Here is an 18539-nt window from a genome sequence, read left to right as displayed (position 1 = left end):
ATTATTGTTTTGTTCCCTAGAAATTTGAGCAGTTTAATTTTGTTTTGTTATTTTAGCAGCAGGAATGATTTTATTTTATTGAAATAAATGGTTGCACGTATCAAGTGGTGGTTTGGTTTTGATTTTGATTTTATGACTTGTGGGATTTGATTTTGGGGTTTGAATACAAGGAGTGCAGTTAAGGTATTGTGAGAATAAAACAAATCATCGACCTAGCTATTGGATGATGTCTGGTGTCGTTCCTCGAGCAATCCCAGCCGTCCATTGTTGACATCCATAGCCGTGGGTAGTCCCCTTTGCTCTGCTTCTTGTGTTCTTGCCCCTCGTACTTGATAATTAAGGGGAGCTCAATGTCTTTGATAGACACTTTTTGTTGAACTACAAAGTAAGTCTTATGATATCTTGGGATATGTTAAAAACGGTGGAATAGACATTATGTTGCGGCATCCGATAAATGGTATTTTTGTATATTTGTATGTTAAACAATGGGAATAGAGGGTGAGATGTTTTGTTGAGGCATCCGTTTACCCTACCAACGATGTCACATTCCTTCTCTCGAAGATGGGCCATTTTATCATAGAAATTCTCAATACTGTACAAGTATACCTGAAATGGTATGAGAGTATTTACATATGGAAAATTGTTTCATGCGGACTGGACCGCATTTCTACAATATGCGGTCCAGTGGTATAAAGTATCAATCTTAAAGATGGATGTAAATGGGTGGTCCATCTAAAAACAAATGTAATTAACGGTCCAAACATTTTTTTAAATAATTATCATTTCTAGTTTCTAATTCTTTTTTTTTTTTAATATTAATGATCTCCATGTTCAAAATTATATATTCTCTTGAAATCAAGATCAAATTATATTTAAAAAATATATTTCTTGTCAAGCCCGTATTTCTACAATATGCGGGTTGGCGGTATAGAAACTGTGTCCTTTACATATTGTACATATAATGCTTCTCATAGTAGAATGACGGACTATTATTTTTACAGTCGATCATAATTAGTTGGAAAAAGACTTTGATGATGATGATGATGTCGTTATGCTTCTCATAGCAAGAAATAGCACTCTCTAACTGTATTGATGGCAACTTGTAGAGGTATCACAATAAAAAGGGATTCTATGAATGCAATAAAATGATGTAAGAGAATGACACCCATCATAGAACTTACACCGCTAAGGAACATAATCCAAGGCTTCAAGGGGTGAGGTTTGTATAAAACGTTCACCTCACAATAGATACTAGTATACTATATAAGTAAAGCACACTTACTTTTTTCAGAAGATGTAGTTCTACTGCTGAGAAGCTTATGATGACTTGAAAATCCATGTTCAACTTCATTATGAAATTTCAAATATAAAAAACAATACAAGTCGGGAAGAGATATAAACACTTGAAGTCTTGAAAATAGACAGTCCATATAACTTGTTATAAGATGCATTACTTTTGATATTTGAATTTCTATTTTTCGCTACATTTATACATCTCAAGGTGATCAATTGGAAGGTTTTCTGACTTTAAAATGCTCTTTTCTAGTGGAATTTTAATTTGAACTTTAATAGGGAGAGAATAATGAGGAAGTTGATATGTGAGCCAAATAAGGTGCTAATCGTCACTTTTCCAAATATATAAATATATGAAAATGTTAAATAAAATAAGGCCAAGGCTTTATTAAAAGAAAGTAAAACCTCGCCTCAAAATCATTGAAAATTATAATTTAAGAGTCATAAGACCTTTGAATCAATCATCTTGATCTTGATCATTCTAGTTGTGAACAAAATTAAGATTTCAATCCCTTAAAATAACATGTATCCACACATTTTGTAAACCATCCATTTCCAAGTGCTTTTTGAGCTACAAATTTCATTTCGGGATTGTATATTATGATACCATTTGTCTTCGGCACAAAGATGTCACAATTGGTACTAGCCATTAGATGTCAAAATTAAATAGCTTGGGGTATATCACAAAGTTCGAGAATTTCATTTTTAAAAGTTTATGTCTTGTCCATGACGCATTCACAAGCATCCAATTGATAGACAAGAGTGATCGTAACCTCTTTATATCTTACAAGTAAATGGTCTCTTTGTACACTTTTACATTTTTGTAGAAATATATTTTTGAGCCATTTTAGAGATTTTTTATTCCCAAAATTTTTTCGATGGATAGTGTTGATATTATCTATTAGAATATGGGCATCAGTATTACTCCGAGTAGGGAGCAGGTGTTTTAAAGAAGCGAGAAGAGGTGTTTCATTTCGTAAAAATGTAGCTTTGCTGCTCACTCTTTCTACATTTCACTCTCTTTCTCTCTCTTTCCTTCTCTCTCTGCATTTCACTCTTTCTCTTTCCTTCTCTCTCTTCACCATGTATGCATTTCGTTGTGCATATCACACTTAATCTCTCATCAACTTATTTCCTTGTGCAGTTCTCTTTCTCCCTTTTATCTCATTTATGTCTCTTTTTCTCATCTCGTTCTATGTATTTTTCGTTTTCCATTTCTATCGAATTCTCTTCCCTTTTCTTGTTCATATTATTTATGCATTTCCTCATACATTTTGCTACCGTAATTTCCTTTTTTTGAAAGTCATTCGTCTCTCTTAATTTCCCTGCTACTTCCTATCTCTCTCATGCATATGGTTGTCAATTTCTCTCCCTTTGTATTTGCACTAATTTTTCTCTCTCTATAATGTGAGATGTCTACATTTAGTTTTTCGTTTTTTCTCTCACTTGATCCCTTTTCTTTGAGTGGCAGCAGTTGCAAGATCTTTCCACAGATACAAAGCAAGAAGCGAAAAAAGATGAGGTATGTGTATATATCAGTTGGGGTGTATGTATATCACCTAATAAAATTATTAAAATAATAATTCGAAAAATATAAATTGACCAAAATACTACCATAAACTTTTAGCGATATTTTGATTAATTTATATTTTGTGAATTATTTTTTTTATATTTTTATTAGATGTGTCTCACTAAGATGTACACCCACTCCAAATTTCAAGTAATTTAAATTTGTAGAAAAAAAATAAAAAATAAAAAATGAAATACTACCATACAATTGTGATCATGCAATGAAGTTTGGATAATGATGATGGTAGACGAAATCACTGTTCATTTTTTCTTATAAATGTTACAAAGAGTTTTCTTTTATATATATATATATATATATATATATATATATATATATATAATATGAATGTATTGTCATCATTGTTATTATGTAATATACGGAATAAAATATATTATATATATTTATGAGTAAATAAATAATTATAAAATTCCATTTTGGATAAGCAAACTTTTTTGACTTTGAGTACCTATGTGTTGCCCGTTGTTTTTCTTAAACAAAACAAGCTTACGGGTCAGAAAAAATTGCCACACCCATACCCTGCTAGTAATTGCATTGCTCCGAGGCAAGTACATGGAGGACTTCCATTTATTTTAACACTTGGAGAGCTTTCTATGTGGCCGCACCCACGTATACGGTGTACGTTACTTATGGTTGAGATGGCTTGAATCACAATGTTATAAGCTAGCATTTAAGAATATACAACTTATAGTTTTTTATTTTTATTTTTATTTTATAAATAATTTTAAAGTAAAATTTGAAGCTTGCATAGATCTGACAAGGGCATATATGATAAAAATAATAATAAAATATTCATGGTGATATAAAATTATTAGAATACCCCTAAAAATTATAGGGGCATTATGGTCATTTATTTTTCTATAAAATATTTGTTTTTCATTTTTCCAAGTTCTCCCTAATTTTATGACGAGACGCCCAAAATTTCATCCAAAAATATTTTGTAGAAAAAAATTAAAAAATAAAAAAGTGTTTGTAAGGACATTATAATATGAACAATCGTCGCCATTCAATTCAGATCGAACGGCTAAGAAGTAGGGTCACATATAGCTTATATGTTGTTGGGGCCAAATAGAAACATTTCCTTTTATGCTTTATGTTTATCGTTCTTATCCTATTATTTTCGTATTCATGAAGCGTAGTCGGATGCTCTTCAGGACTCATGTGCTTTTAATTCAAACCAGTAGTTTACACTTGCTTCATTTATTTTAGTAAAATTCAAAAAGATTTTAATATATCTTGTAGGTTATGATCCTTATTTTATTTCAATTAACAAAAAACTATATTTAACAAAAATAAAATTAATCATATAAGAAACAAAAAAATTCATGATCCTATAAAAAATAAAAAATTCTTTACCACATGCAATGCCATCTAAAGTAGTGTACAAGGCATGACACCAATATACGTTTTGAGTTAACCTTAGTCGCACATCGTGCTCTCCAATCCCACTAATAACTTCGAAAACCTAATTATTTAAAAACAAGTCGAGGATTGTATTCTCCACTAAATTTAATAGCACTTTTAATGAAACAAAACCTGCTTTATCATATTTTGAAAAAGCAAGATCATTATTTTGATAGTATAAGAAATAGAGAGCGGGCCGACCACGTAAGTCTACTTTGGAGAGAGAGGGAGAGCTCCATCTTCCTCAACCCTCATTTCGGAGGCAAATCAAAGTACTCATCCCACTTGTATTCATCCTCACCCTCCCTAACCTCCTCACTACAACACCTCGAACCCCTCCCCTTGCTCCAAACCCACCACACCTTCACCGCCCCATCCATACTCCCACTATAAACAACAAAGCCATCATCATCATCGTCCACCCTTAACCCCACCCCTCTAATCGGGCCGACATGCCCGTTAATCACTGCTAAGCACCGGTGGCCTCCACCCCTCAACCATACGCACACACTTGAATCGGCAGCCCCACTAACCACAATTTTATCCGAAGAAGCCATGCACATAATAGCATGAGTGTGGCCTCTTAAGAAACCAGTGTAACTCATGTGCCCTGATAGCTGCCCCTTTCTCCAATAATGAACATAGCCATCTGAGCAACCGGCATAAACCAAGTAGCGATCGTCGCCCTCGCAACCTAAGACCATGGCCTTCACTGGGGAGTTCTTCACCTACAAATGTTGATAGAAATGATGAGTCATTAGTTGGAGTTTGCAATGAGATTCTAAAAAATGTTGCTGTAAAGAACTTATGGATTGATAATATTCAAACGTGAAAAAAGTTTAAATAGGATCCCATTGAAATGTAAATCCCTTCCCTTCCCTTCCCAAACTCCATATTAGATGGATTTAGGATTTGGAATGTGTTCTAAATTATTCTAGATGCATTTCTTATGTAGGTCCATGTTTTGTAGATAAAAAAAAATAGTACAGATCTGATAATATGTAAAGAACTAAATGAACGGTAGGATTGAGAGTGTTAAAGAGTTATATTAACTATAGGGTTAAGTATACGAACTCATGTGAGAGGCTGTCTGGGTTATTTGGAGAGAGAGAGAGAGAAAGAGAGAGAGAGAAGGAGATTTCCAATAGCATGGGCTGAACACAATCCTCTTCTATTCATCGATAGTCTATAGTGCGAGTTGATTATCACTTTTGCAGAGAATAAAATCCAAGGTCTGGACAAAACAAAGGGAAAGAAAAATATTGCAAAATATTAAAAGAGCAAAACATCAGTATTTACATGTCTCGGCAATTGTCTATATTTAGAGGACACCCAACTTATCTTTCACTAATCAGAAAAATACCATGTAAATATAGAGAACATATGGGTTTCCAATCTCTCTCCTACAGGCTCTTAAACAATATTTCCCTCTCTCTAGAGCACCCATTCAAAGGACTGCAAGAAGTCTCTCTCTATATGTGTGCATACATTGTTTCTCTTTGTATAAAGCTTTTTTATAAATAAGAAAGCCCTAAGAGATAGCCCATTCCTAATCCCCTTTTCTATTCTAATAATTTCCTCAATTTGAGAGTTTAGTTTCCCGTATATATGAACACAAAGATTCACATAATTTAAAGTTAGGAAAACCGAACTACTGGAAAAAATAGTTTTACCGTCAACATTTCCCACTTGAAAACATGTTTCCATTCTGAATAGTCTGCTCTAAAAAATTGTCCAACAATTAGTAATCATCAAATCCCAACATTCCCTAAGGAAGCTTTGTACTAAGTAAACTTCCCCTTCCCAATGAGCTAAGTCACCATACCTACCGCATTATCATCAATATTAATATTTTTGCAATAAATTCTTCCATCTTCTACCACATCATGACTAAATTGATGTTGAACATTATTATTCTTAATTCTATCATGGAAGGTTATATTTCTTTCTAAAAATGATACTTTGATTATCACAAAGAAGCGGTTTCCCTTCTTGTACAACTTGGAACTCACCAAGTAACTATTTAGCCAAATGGCTTATTTCGATGTTTGAGCAAGTGACATCTACCCAGTCTCTATAGAAGACAAAGTCACCACAAACTACCCCTTGATAACTAACTAACTTGACAACCTTCCAAAAAAAGAGCTACCTGGTAGTAGACCTTTTTTTTATTCAAGTCACTTGCAAAATTTGCATTAACATAGCCAGCAAATTTTCCATGTCACTATAATAAACTCCAATATTACAAGTATCCTTCAACAAAGAAGGATCTACCTCAAAAGTAGTCTAGGGATCATGGTCAGGATTTGCCATGCATCTTATCACAACTCCCACTACTTGTGTTATGTTAGGTTTGACGCTAACCATAAGAACTTGAGCCTCCCTACTGCTGATGAAAACAACACTCAAGACATTCACGTCTTCTCTACTTTAGTGATAGGAAATTCTTTCAAAGAGTATTTCATATGCATGATAAATTGAGTATGAACTAGTTTAGTATTCTGCACATCAAGGCACCTCAAAACTTTTTCCCCCATAATTCTTTTGAGTTAACCAATTTTTTCTCTTCTTCCTGTCTCTAAGTACACTCTCTCAAAGAATTCGATTAATGGCTACCAAATCTTTCATTTCAAATTTTCTAACCAACCGAGTTTTAAATGTTGCAATATTTTTTCTATTTGGTCCTACAACGATCATGTCATTGACAGACAATAATAAGATATTTTATCATAATAGCTACGAAAATAGGCACAACGATCAAGTTCATGTTTCAACCAATACATTGATTCCTTGAGACTACAAATGAAATTTTCTTTACCTTCCTCAGTAAAACCACATGTTGGATTATAAAAATTTATTTTAGTCACTATGTAATAAAGTAATTTTCACATCTACTTGTTTCAACTTTAAATTAAGAAAAAATCCAAAGCCAAAGCAACTCAAAAGGAGTCATGCACATAACAAGAGAGAAAATTTAATCAAAATCAATATTTGGCCTTCTGAGCATAACCTTTCACAATCAATCGAGTTTTGTACCTTTCAATAACACCATTATGACTTTTTTTCTTTTTAAAGACTCATTGACAACCGATTGTCTCACTCTGATGGTAATTAAAAAAGGTCTCATGTTTTATTTTTTCTGCAAGGCCTCCATCTCTTCTTTTATATATGCTCTCTATTGATTGGCTTCGTCAACCTAACATGCCTCATGATAAGAAATCAACTCATTCCCATCCGTTGGGCAAGCATAAGAAAGACATAGTCATTAAGCCTCACATGAACCTTTTTTATGTCTTTCATATCTTCTTAATTCAATACCACTTAAATATCCTTCAAGCCCTTGGATAATTTTAGGCTCATGGTCATAACCACCATCTTGCTGGCTCTCATGGCCTTCAACCTCAAACAAATTTTGCATTTGGCACTTTTTTTTCTTTATGTATGGAATTTTTATTGAAAATAACATCTCAACTAACAATAATCTTGCAGTTAAAAGGATCCCAAAATCTCTATCCCCTTACATCATCTACATAGCTAAGAAAAATATAGTTTTTGTTAGTTCTCCTTTCTTTTAAAATCTAAAAATAGGTATAGCACATAAAAAATACGAATAAATGAAAAATAAACATATACCTGACACTCTCTATAATAATACGATTCATCCTCTCAACAATTCTATTTTGTTGAGGTAACCCAAGAATTGTCAACTACTAGCAATATCATACTCACTATAAAAATTATTAAATTCACTAAAACAAAATTGTCTCACATTATCAATTTTAGACACTTGATGCTATTAGTTTTCTGATATTCTATATTAGCCGTGAACTTTTTGAAACAACTGAAGGAATCTTATTTCTTTTATTAGTATATAAATGTACATTTTTCTTAAAAAATCATCAATAAAAGTTAATAATATATGCATGACCCCTCATAAAGACAATAGTTGATCTACCATGTATCCGAGTGAATCAATTCCAAAAAATCCTTACTTCTAATGGTGGATAAAGCAAAATGCAATTTATTCGGTTTCCCAAGTAAGTATGATTCATAGAAATCTAAATTAAGATATTTTAAACTAAAGAGAATATTTTAATCAAGAAGTACCTTGAGTCCATGCTCAATCATGTGGCCCAAAACACATATGCCATATCAGGATGGAGTTCACCTCTACAATACTAACATCTCCAAAGCTATTTCTCCAACATGTTCGTATAAATTGTATGCTAACTATCTTTTTGCGCTAATTAGTGCTCCTTTTGAAATTTTTAGACATCTATTGCCAGCTATAAACTTGAAACCTTAATCACAAAATTTTCCCCAAGATAAGAAACTCCTTATGAGACCTGGAACATGCTTGACACCCAAAACTATACATGTTTTGGATTATTGCATCTCCAACTCCCATTGCTTTATAAATTAGATGAGTCATTATTTATTATGTAACCAATACCTCTATCACATGGTTAGTATTCATTAAACCAATTGCTACATGGAATCATGTGAAAGGATGCACTTGATTCAAGTAGTCAATATTACAAAACTTCCTCCATATCTATAGACAAAACTTCTCCATCATCAGAAAAAAGTCAATTTCTTCCACTAGATTTTCTTTAGACCTAGTTGAACTAGGTTTCTAATTTGAACCAAATTTAGCGGCTTCCCGATTTCTTTTTGTGCCTTAGAATTTTTCGTCGCATGGCTTAAATTTCTATAGCCTCAATGCTTCACTTTCTCACACTCTCTTGACTTGGATTTGGAATGATCTTGATGCATTTTTATTTTTATGGTTTATTATTTTTTCTCCCTACATCATATTTCATCTTGTAGTTCTCTCCATTGATCTACCTAGTACTACAAATACATTCCCAGATGATTAATGATCAAACTTTTGCCAAGACTCCTTTATAAGAAGTGCTGAAATAATGGAATCAAATTCAAAAGGACTTCGAACTACTGATATTCATGATCAACCCATCCTATGATTATGGCCTAGAACAAAGTAATATGGTTGCTTTATATTCTTCATCAATATTTACATCTAGTGTCATCAACTTACTAATTAGGGCATTAAATTCATTTAAATGCCCTTGCAAAAAGCACTATCACTCTTCTTGAGATTATAAGGTAGCCGACGAAGAAATTTTTTATTAGAAAGATACCTTAGCTTCACAAGCATTTTTCAGCTTGTCCCATAAATCTTTTACTGATTTTTCTAAGGAGACGTTGAATAAAACATATTAACCCATGGTCAAAATAATATCTACCTTGGCTAATTGATCATTCTCACCAAATTTGTCTTCATCCATCTTTGCTGGTTTCCTTTCTTAACTATTTAAAGCTGTTGCACAACCATATTTTAGCAACATTACATGCATCTTCAACTTCCACTTTAAGAAATTTAAACCACTAAATTTTGGGATTTCGTATGTGGTTAAACTTCCTTCAGCCACCTTCAACAATTTGTGATATACTACAAACCTTTGACCCAATAAGGATCTCAAACCCTAGGACTCTTATACCAGTTGTAGTGGATAAAAACTAAGGTATGAGCAAAAAAAATAAAAGAAAAGATAAACAACATAAAAAATTAAAAGAGCAAAATACCAAGATCTATATGGTTCGATGATGGGCTACTTCTACATGGCTGCAAAGTCCCTTTCACTAATCAAAAAAATACCATACAAGCATGGAGAATATAAAGGCCTTCAAATACTCTCCAATAAACCACATTTTCTTTCTCTAAAACACGCGCCCAAAACACTAGAAGAACTCACCCTCTCTCTCTCTCTCTCCACACATTATTTTTCTCTACAGTTTTTTATGACATACTCACATGAAGCCCATTCATAAGCTCCTTTCCTTTTTTTTATAAGTTTCTTAAATTACAGAATTTAGTTCCCATATAATATGTGCATAAAGAATCACATAACTTCCTTAATGATAGGAAATCCAATGTATGGTTTCACTGCCAAAATTCCCCATTCCCCCTCCCCGCCCCTTCCCCCGGGGTTCTTCCCTCTTCCTTCTCTCTTTTCTCTTCATTTCTCTCCAGTAAAATACACACTTTTCTGTGATCCTGTAGGCCCACAGCTTCAAGGGCAGGTTGATCCCATGATCCTTGAACTCTTTTAAGTCATTTTCTGACATTTCTTATTTTCTCTCACCTTTACTTCTCTCTGTTCGGGTTAAAGGTCACTTCTTGCCTATCAAAACTGCCAGAAAGTATTCTACCTTCTCTTGGACAGGTTTTATGCTTCATCTATTTCAATTAAGTTCCCGATTCATTCTACCTCTAATCTCCATAACTAGATTTTCTTGCATTTTCTCTCTCGTCTTTCTCTGATGTTTCTCTCTCTATCAGGTCTACAATTGCTCGAATACAAACACCAGGGGTGCGATTCAACCATCTTTGACCTGTTTGTTCATCTTCAGAAGAAAATGTCATTATGGGCATATTTGGTTCGTGAAAATCTCTTTTCAAAAAGAGAATTCCTATGATATGGGATTGGAATCTTACCTCCCAATCCCAAAGCATCTGCTGAAACACGACTATTTTGTATAGAAGCATGAACCTTGTGTGCTTCAATACCCGCAGCTTTCCCATGAAACAAACATAAGGAAATGATGGTCCAATAGGAAATATCTTATGCAGGAATTCTTACAAGTGCCTTCCTTCTTCTTGGTACTACATCTAAATACTGAGGAATCAGGATTCCTTTGGAAATGAAAACCCTAACAATGGAGACCATGAACTCTAGGACAATCCAAACCAGTCTCGCAACATCAATAGCATGATTCTAACAATATGGGTTTAGAGGAACGTCTCATTTTGTTAACCAAAAATGTGGGGGTTTTTGTTAAGACTTGAGAAGAAAGTAAATGTTAGAGTATCATTGTCACTGCCAATGTTAGGAGTCTCTTGTAAAGCTGGTTATGCTCTAGGGAGAGATGTAAACCTCCCTATATTTTACTAGGAGTCTTAGTAAATTATATTGGTGGTAGTAAAAGGGTTAGGAATTTCTTGTTAACGCCTGCTTATGAGTTGGGGGTTCAGATAAAATCCCCTTACATTTTTTGATAGGGCTACTGTAGCAGTAAAGAACTTGAACCTCACCTTTACTTAGGTCACGTTTGGTACGCCGGAAAATATTTTCATATAAAAGAACTCCCCTATGTGATTAGATGTGGGAGCATAATTCACACCAATGGGTCTCAACGCATTTTTTTCGCACAAGTTGACAGCCAATTGGTATTAAAAAAACTCTCACACCCAATCACACAAGAGAATTTTTTCATGTGAAAATACTTTCACGAAAATATTTTTATAAGTACCAAACATGCCCTTAGTATTTTCTTTTATGTAGTTGTCTTATTTAATTACAAAGTTTGAAAACCATGATTTCGGGTATGTTTGATTTGTGTGAAATCTTTGTCTGAGACGAGATTTTGTACATAATGGCAAATTCCCCTCATTCATCCTAAATTATGGAGCCAATTTTTCATAAAACACACGACGGGCACCGTAAACATCAAGATTTTCGTATTTGCTACTTTTCTATGTAACAAACATAGGAAATCATATATACCCCTAGATAGATAAAAGTCCAACGGGTGCTTTGGCTAGTATGATCCAAAGTAAAACTCAAGTATGATCTTGAACCGATCATATACCCCTAGATGGATAAAAGTCTAACCGGTGCTTTAGCTAGTATGATCCAAAGTAAAACTCAGGTATGATCTTGAACCAATCATATACCCCTAAATAGATAAAAGTCCAAGTGGTGCCTTGACTAGTATGATCCAAAGTAAAAATCAGGTTTCATTAAAAACCGGTCAAAACCAACGTTTGATTAATTTTGATTATTCGGATCAACCAGTTTTTAACTAGTTTAACCAACTAAATAATATTGAATAAATTTTTAACATATTTTATATTTTTAAATATAATTACTTTTACCTTTTTTCTAAAATCCAATCCAACAATTTGATCAAACTGATTTTGACAAAACCAAATCTCCGATTCAATCCAAAATTCCAAATACCAAAGACTCCGAAAATGACCCACCACCCGAAGGGAAAAACCGGCAAATCCAACAATGTATGTAACTCCTTTTTGGGGCACGATTGCTTTTCGCAATCTCATCATCACTGTACATCTGCAAGGGTGATGTAACCGCGACCATATCTCAAGACCATAGGGTGATTTAACCACAACTATGTGATGTGTCTAGGGTTGAAAAAAGGAGGCACTTTTGAGTGTGGAGAGGGTTTGTACCTGCACTTTTTGTCGGGCTACACATATAGCACTGCTTTTCATTGCTTAAACCTTGAGCTGAGAAGAGCTATTTGACGTGAATCCAGCTTGAGTGTTCGGCCGGTTCACCTTGGAACGGGCCGGTTAAATGGCAGTTTTGTGTTTTGGCTAGTTTTGGCGGTCGGACTTAGTATTTTAAAGCACCATTAATAAAAACTTTAAAAAATAAATGTTTTGGTTTTTTAATTCCGTTTGGATGTGCTTTAATATAATTTTCATATTTTTATAATTTTTATGTATTTTTATATTTGTTTATTTTTTTTAACATTTTTTTTGCAGCCGTAGGGACTTTACAGATTAAGCTGATTTACTCGAAATTTGGCCTTTAGCCAACAGTTCAATTTTTCGAACACCGTTGGCAATGAACATAGCCAACCTTGGCCCTAGCCGGCTTTTGTTCAACCAAGCTTTAGTACCCATATGGAATCGAAAAGAGCCGGGCCGAAAAGGTGCCCCTAGCCTGGCCTCAGGCCATACTTTATGGCCTAGGCCCTACTTTTTTAGTGCCAGGCCGGGCCTGACCGGTCAGTCCATTGCCGGCCCTCCCAGCCAACATGATGCAATGCTCAAGCTACTCTGCCAAGTTCCATGATCAACTTAAGAAAACTTCACCTCCATAGAAGATGCAAAGTGAAGACAAAGCATTAAGGAAAGAGCTAGAGCTAATTCAGAGAGAAATTATGGACAATTATGCAAAATGAGCACCAAAACCATACGACCCAGTTTATTTAGAGAACATAAAAGAGTTTGTGAGAGAGACCCAGTTCAATTTTCATGATCGTGAAAGAGAGCTGTTAGTTAGAGAGAGAGAGTGCATAGTTAGAGAGAGAGACTGACCTGCAAATTGAGAACCAGGCTATGTGTACACCCGGCGCTCAGACTCTTCCTCCAAACCTTAACAGCCGTATCATCCGACCCGGTAAACAGCAACCCATCGGCTCCAACCACCAAAGCATTCACGGCATCTCGGTGCGCTCGTATCGTCTCCACGCATTTCATCTCTCTCAGACTCCAAACCTTGACAGTCCCATCCTTTGAGCTCGAATAAAGCACTTTAATTGCTGAATTGTAAGCCAAACAAGTTATAGTACCCAAATGCTTCACAGTACTTTTATTCTCCCTTGAAAACAAGGACTTGGGGTAGTTCCGGCAGGCATCGAGAATCCGGTCTCGGAAACAGGGCAAAGTCCCTGTTCTGAAGTGCAAAATACCAGAGCCATCAATGCTCCATGTCCTAATCTTGTGATCAGAATGAGCAGAGAAAACCAACTTGTCATCTGATGAAACAATAATTGAGGTTACAAAACCACTTCCAGATTTGAGTCGCGTGTGTTCGACGAATTCGGGTAGTTTCCAAACTGTTATGGATTTAGAATTCGAGCCTGCGTAAATTAGGCCATTTTCAGTCACAGCTAGGGAGAGAATTTCCCCCGACGGTTTTTGCGCAGAGGCCAAGCAGCGGTAGCAGCAGGACTCAGTGCCATGGTCGGTGGGCTCGACGGTTTGGAACCACGGGCTCGAGAGGATGTTTCCTGGAGACGAGCATGGGGAGATTAGTGGGCTTTGGTAGGTGCGGTCATCAGGTTCCGGACATGAGAAATGGTTCTCAGCCATGGCTCAATGGGTTCGCACCATGGGATCGCCTCGCCCCTCTCTCTCTCTCTCTCTCTCTCTCTCTTGGTTTTACCCCTCTTCTTCCTCTCTCTGATTGAATTCCCTTAGCTGTCTCCCTCTGTGTTTCTTTCTCTTCGACAGTCGAAAATGGAAAGCTGAAATCAGATAAAAGGCAAGTGGAGTCGTTTTTCTCTGTTTTGAGAGCTGTGGCCTAACTGTATCTAATGTTTTAGAGAGAGAAAGCTGGACGATAAGGTATCGAACAGGCAGGGAGGGGAATATCAGCGGAAATGGCGATGTGTTATGAGATTCAAAAATTGGAAGATTTCGAATTATGGTTTTTTTAAGAGAGAGAAACAGTGAATGCATTGCATACCAAGAGGAGAGAGAAAGCATATCGTCCTTATGTTACAAGGTTTTTGCAGGGGAAGGGAAGGGAAGGGAGGGGAATGTGTAGAGAGAGAGAGAGAAAGAGTGAGGAGAGAGAAAGCATATCTTTCTTTCTTATGAATCTGCACGGGAAGGGAAAGAGAGAGAGAGAGAGAGAGAGAGAGTGCATTTAATGGAATGGAGCGTTTTCAGTTGTCCGTTGATTGGGGTAAGTTCGATTGATTTTCCGTTCTTCTCTTCTGACAATTAGAGAAAGCTCTTCTCGCCCACCATGAACTGCAATGAAAAGGATATCACCAATGGACTGAAATACCCCTGAATTTCTCCCAAAATAGCATTATTTACCCTCACCTTTACGGGAAACCCATCGCTGGGTTTCCCGTAAACCCATGCCCTACTCATTACGGGAAACCCTCATATTTAACAACTCTTTTTTTTTTTTTTTTCGGTAATTAAGTGGGAACACAGGCCCTACTCATTGCGATGACTATTGTGCATTAGATGTAAAAATAGATGGCTTGGGTTGACGTTTGAGGGTTTTTTTTTTTTTTGAAATGGATTGCTTGTGTTGAAGTTTGAGATCTTTTTTTTTATTTGAGCTTTGAATTTAATCAATGACACGCTTCAGTCACCAAAATTAAAATATGACAGACAATAGTGATTGTAACTTCTTTCTACTAAAAGTAGGGGTGACAATGGACCCGATGGGTATACCGGACCTCAGGTTCGGGTAAGGATCCAAATTTGGATCCGAATACTATTTAGGTTTGGGTTTAGGTCCAGCCGCACCTGAATTGTACACGTAGTCATCGGGTATATGATGCCAATCATGTGTCTTTAGGCACGATCTAGGTGTTCATATTGTCACAATATTGGTAATATTTACAGTATTATTGACAAAAAAAAAAATATATCCACATAATCATAGGGTATATGATCGTAAAAAAAGAAAGCAAAAAACAAAACTCATAGTCATAGGATGGCAAAAACCTCGAGATTCGAAGGGTCCAAGTATGGGTTCAAATTTTAGATCCAAATACTATTCGGGTCCAGGTCTAGTTCCAGCCGTACCCGACCTTTTGCCACACCTAACTAAAAGCAAATAGTCTTGTAGTATAAAATCCCTTATATAAGGATTATGTACTGCAATAATATTTACCATTGTTACAAGGATGTTACAATCCCTATTAGTAATTAGATGTCAAATTAGATAGTTTGGATTGTGCCGTAAAGTTTGAGTTTTTTTTTTTTAACGTTGAATTTAGTGAATGATACAGTAGCCCCACCCAATTTAAAATATGACAGACAAGAGTGATGTGACCTCTTTGTACTAAAAGTAGATGGTATTGTAGTGTAAAATCCCTTATATATATATATATATATATATTGGGAAATGTTTTTATACTTCTCCTACAGCTTAGACGAACTATCCTCCCCCTACCATCCAACTGTCCAATTTTGATCAAGAGAGCTACTCACCGTTTGATCTTAGATCTGACATCTCAAAGTATTTTATTTTTAGTTTTTTTTTATACAAATTGTATGAATATGAAATTTGGTACGTGTCATCTTCTCATTGGGGCACACTTATAAAAAATATTAAAAATAATTTTCGATAAAATATAATGATCAAAATACCTTTTGAAGCTTTCAAAGGTATTTTGGTTCAAAAGGTATTTTGGTCATTTTTATTTTATTGAAAATATGTTTTTTTATATTTTTTTGGTAGTGCGAGTTTAATAGAGGATTGGACATCCAAAATGGTATCAAAATAGTTTATAGAAAAAAAAATTAAAAATAAAATAGAATAAAGACGTGACATTGATTGGGGCAATCTTAGCCCTCCATTCAGAATGGACTTTTGGATAAGGAGAAGTATATAATTTTTATGATGTAGGGGAACCATAGAAGGCTTGCCCATATATGTATTTGCTATCTTTATATAAAAAGAGCGAAGATGCTTTCAGAGGGAACATATTCCTCAGACCATATAGTGTGCTCCCTATGGAACACACTATAGGCTTCCACCAAAAAAAGAAGAAGAGATTTTTGAGTTCCTAAACACTTAAGATGATGTTGTTCTTTAGGCATATAATGAGTGTACGTGATTTTATTTTATTTTTATTTTCTATTTTTCAATTGTTATCTATTTTTTTAATCAAATTTCACATACCCCATCAACAACTGACACATCAGTATAGGTTTTAAAATATAGTGAAATAAACCTAAAGTAAAATGTTAAATAATTCAAATGATAAGTATAATTTGATAAATCTCTTCTTTTTTTTCCTTATTTTTTAGGTTGAAGAGGTTAAATTCCAATTTTCGTGATCCTAAAACTACTCTATATAAGGTTTTAGTTGACTAGTGGGTTATCCCCATCGGCTCCCACTAGAGCATAAAATATTTTTACAATGCTTGGTGACGTCATAAGAAAGGGTGCGGTTTGTATAAAGCTAAGGCTCTAAACAATCAAAGTAAAGCACATCTTGAAATAGTGTCAAGAAATGTGTTTTCAATACTGGAAATCTTTATAATATAGCCTTAAAATATATTTTCATATTTAATTATAAAATTTAAAGCTTCAAAAAACTTGAAAATCTTAAAAATTGACAATTTGAAAACAACCCGAATGTCAAGATGATCAATTTGAGGATATTTGAGCATCAAAATAACTTCTAGTGAAATTTTTGAGATGGCCTCTAATTTTATTGTTCCGAGCCTCGGCTCTATATGATCTTCTTCCATCTAGAAATGTAACCAAAAAGAGGTATTGGTGGTAACCTCAAACCCTAATGAGAAATCCTAAAATAGAAACTTGAATAATATTTTAAGAAAACTAGTATTCACAAGCGTGACCTTTCACGTGGGGTACTCTCATAAATAGCAAATATGTTGCAGTCGCACAAAATAACTACTAAGAAACAAAGATTCTCAACCGTTTTGAAACGATTTGACAACACTCCGAGCACACCTGCTAAGCAAAAGATGCCACGGTTTGTTATTCTTCTCATTGGCTCTATTAGAGAGAGTATACGGCCGGTTTCACTAGCATCCAAGGTCCGATTTCCAAAACTTAAGCATGCAGGTCCAATAAGGACCATCTCAAAAATAAGAAAGGTCACGGTGAGGCTCAGGATAATGTACAGGGCTGGAATCAGGTTGGGTCGGATGGACCCTATCTGAGTCCGGGTCTGGGTTCATGTGTTGAACTCGGTAGATGGGGTCCAGTCAGAGTCCAAGTAACTTGGACCCGATCAGGTCAGGTATAGGTCCAGGTTTGGCTCGAACCCTATAGGGTCAAATCAACCTGACCCAGTATAAAATATATACATAAAATAATTTTTCATTTTTTCAAACTCTTAGACTTATTTTGAGGTCGGGTATAAACTTGGTATGGATCCAAGATTTGGATCCAACAGGTCGGATCCACAGCCGAAATTTGGATCCAAATAGTATTTCGAATCATATCTGGGTACAGGTGATCATATCTACATTAGACCCCATTTATTAATATATTATTTATTATTTTATGTATAGCCAAATATTTTATGTAGTAGTTTCTGTTATATATATATATAAATAAATAATAGTATATAAAATATTTTTTTAGATTCGATAATGTTCGGATCCGGATACCATATATACTTTTTGGATCCAGATTGAGATCCGAGTTTTCTAGATCCAATCAGATACTAATCTAAATCTGGATCCCATGTATACTTTTTGGATTCAAATCCGAATCCTAGTGGATTCGAACCTGATCCGACCCATTCTTAACCCTAGTCGGGTATGGGTCTAAATGACTTGGACCCCACCCAGGTCTAGGCTGGGTCTAGGTCCATGTGAAACCTAGTGGGGTCGGATCAGTGTCGAGGTCGACTCAAACCAGACCCGTCCCGTTGCCACCCCTAATTATGTAGGGTTGTGAAA

The 18539-nt window shown here is 35.1% G+C and overlaps 1 protein-coding gene and 1 long non-coding RNA gene across 2 annotated transcripts; one reads left to right on the top strand and one right to left on the bottom strand.

Annotated features, from left to right (window-relative positions):
- The first annotated feature begins 2297 nt into the window (after positions 1-2297).
- LOC148780737 (uncharacterized) lies at positions 2298-11316 on the top strand. The gene is made up of 2 exons (XR_016039739.1): positions 2298-2815; positions 10650-11316. It is a non-coding gene; the product is annotated as an uncharacterized LOC148780737 (long non-coding RNA).
- LOC18436247 (protein JINGUBANG) lies at positions 4354-15001 on the bottom strand. The gene is made up of 2 exons (XM_006846269.3): positions 13440-15001; positions 4354-5013 (listed from the first exon to the last, which is right to left on the bottom strand). Exons 1-2 carry the CDS (start codon positions 14214-14216, stop codon positions 4537-4539), a joined length of 1254 nt encoding a protein of 417 aa, XP_006846332.1. The 5' UTR covers positions 14217-15001; the 3' UTR covers positions 4354-4536.
- Positions 15002-18539: the final 3538 nt, after the last annotated feature.

This window comes from Amborella trichopoda, chromosome 8 (genome assembly GCF_054954075.1).
Source record: "Amborella trichopoda isolate Santa Cruz 75 chromosome 8, AtrichopodaSantaCruz75HAP2 v2.0, whole genome shotgun sequence".
Taxonomy (NCBI): Eukaryota; Viridiplantae; Streptophyta; class Magnoliopsida; order Amborellales; family Amborellaceae; genus Amborella; species Amborella trichopoda.
Note: the sequence above shows the minus strand (reverse complement) of the source record. Positions and strands in the feature narration are given on the sequence as shown.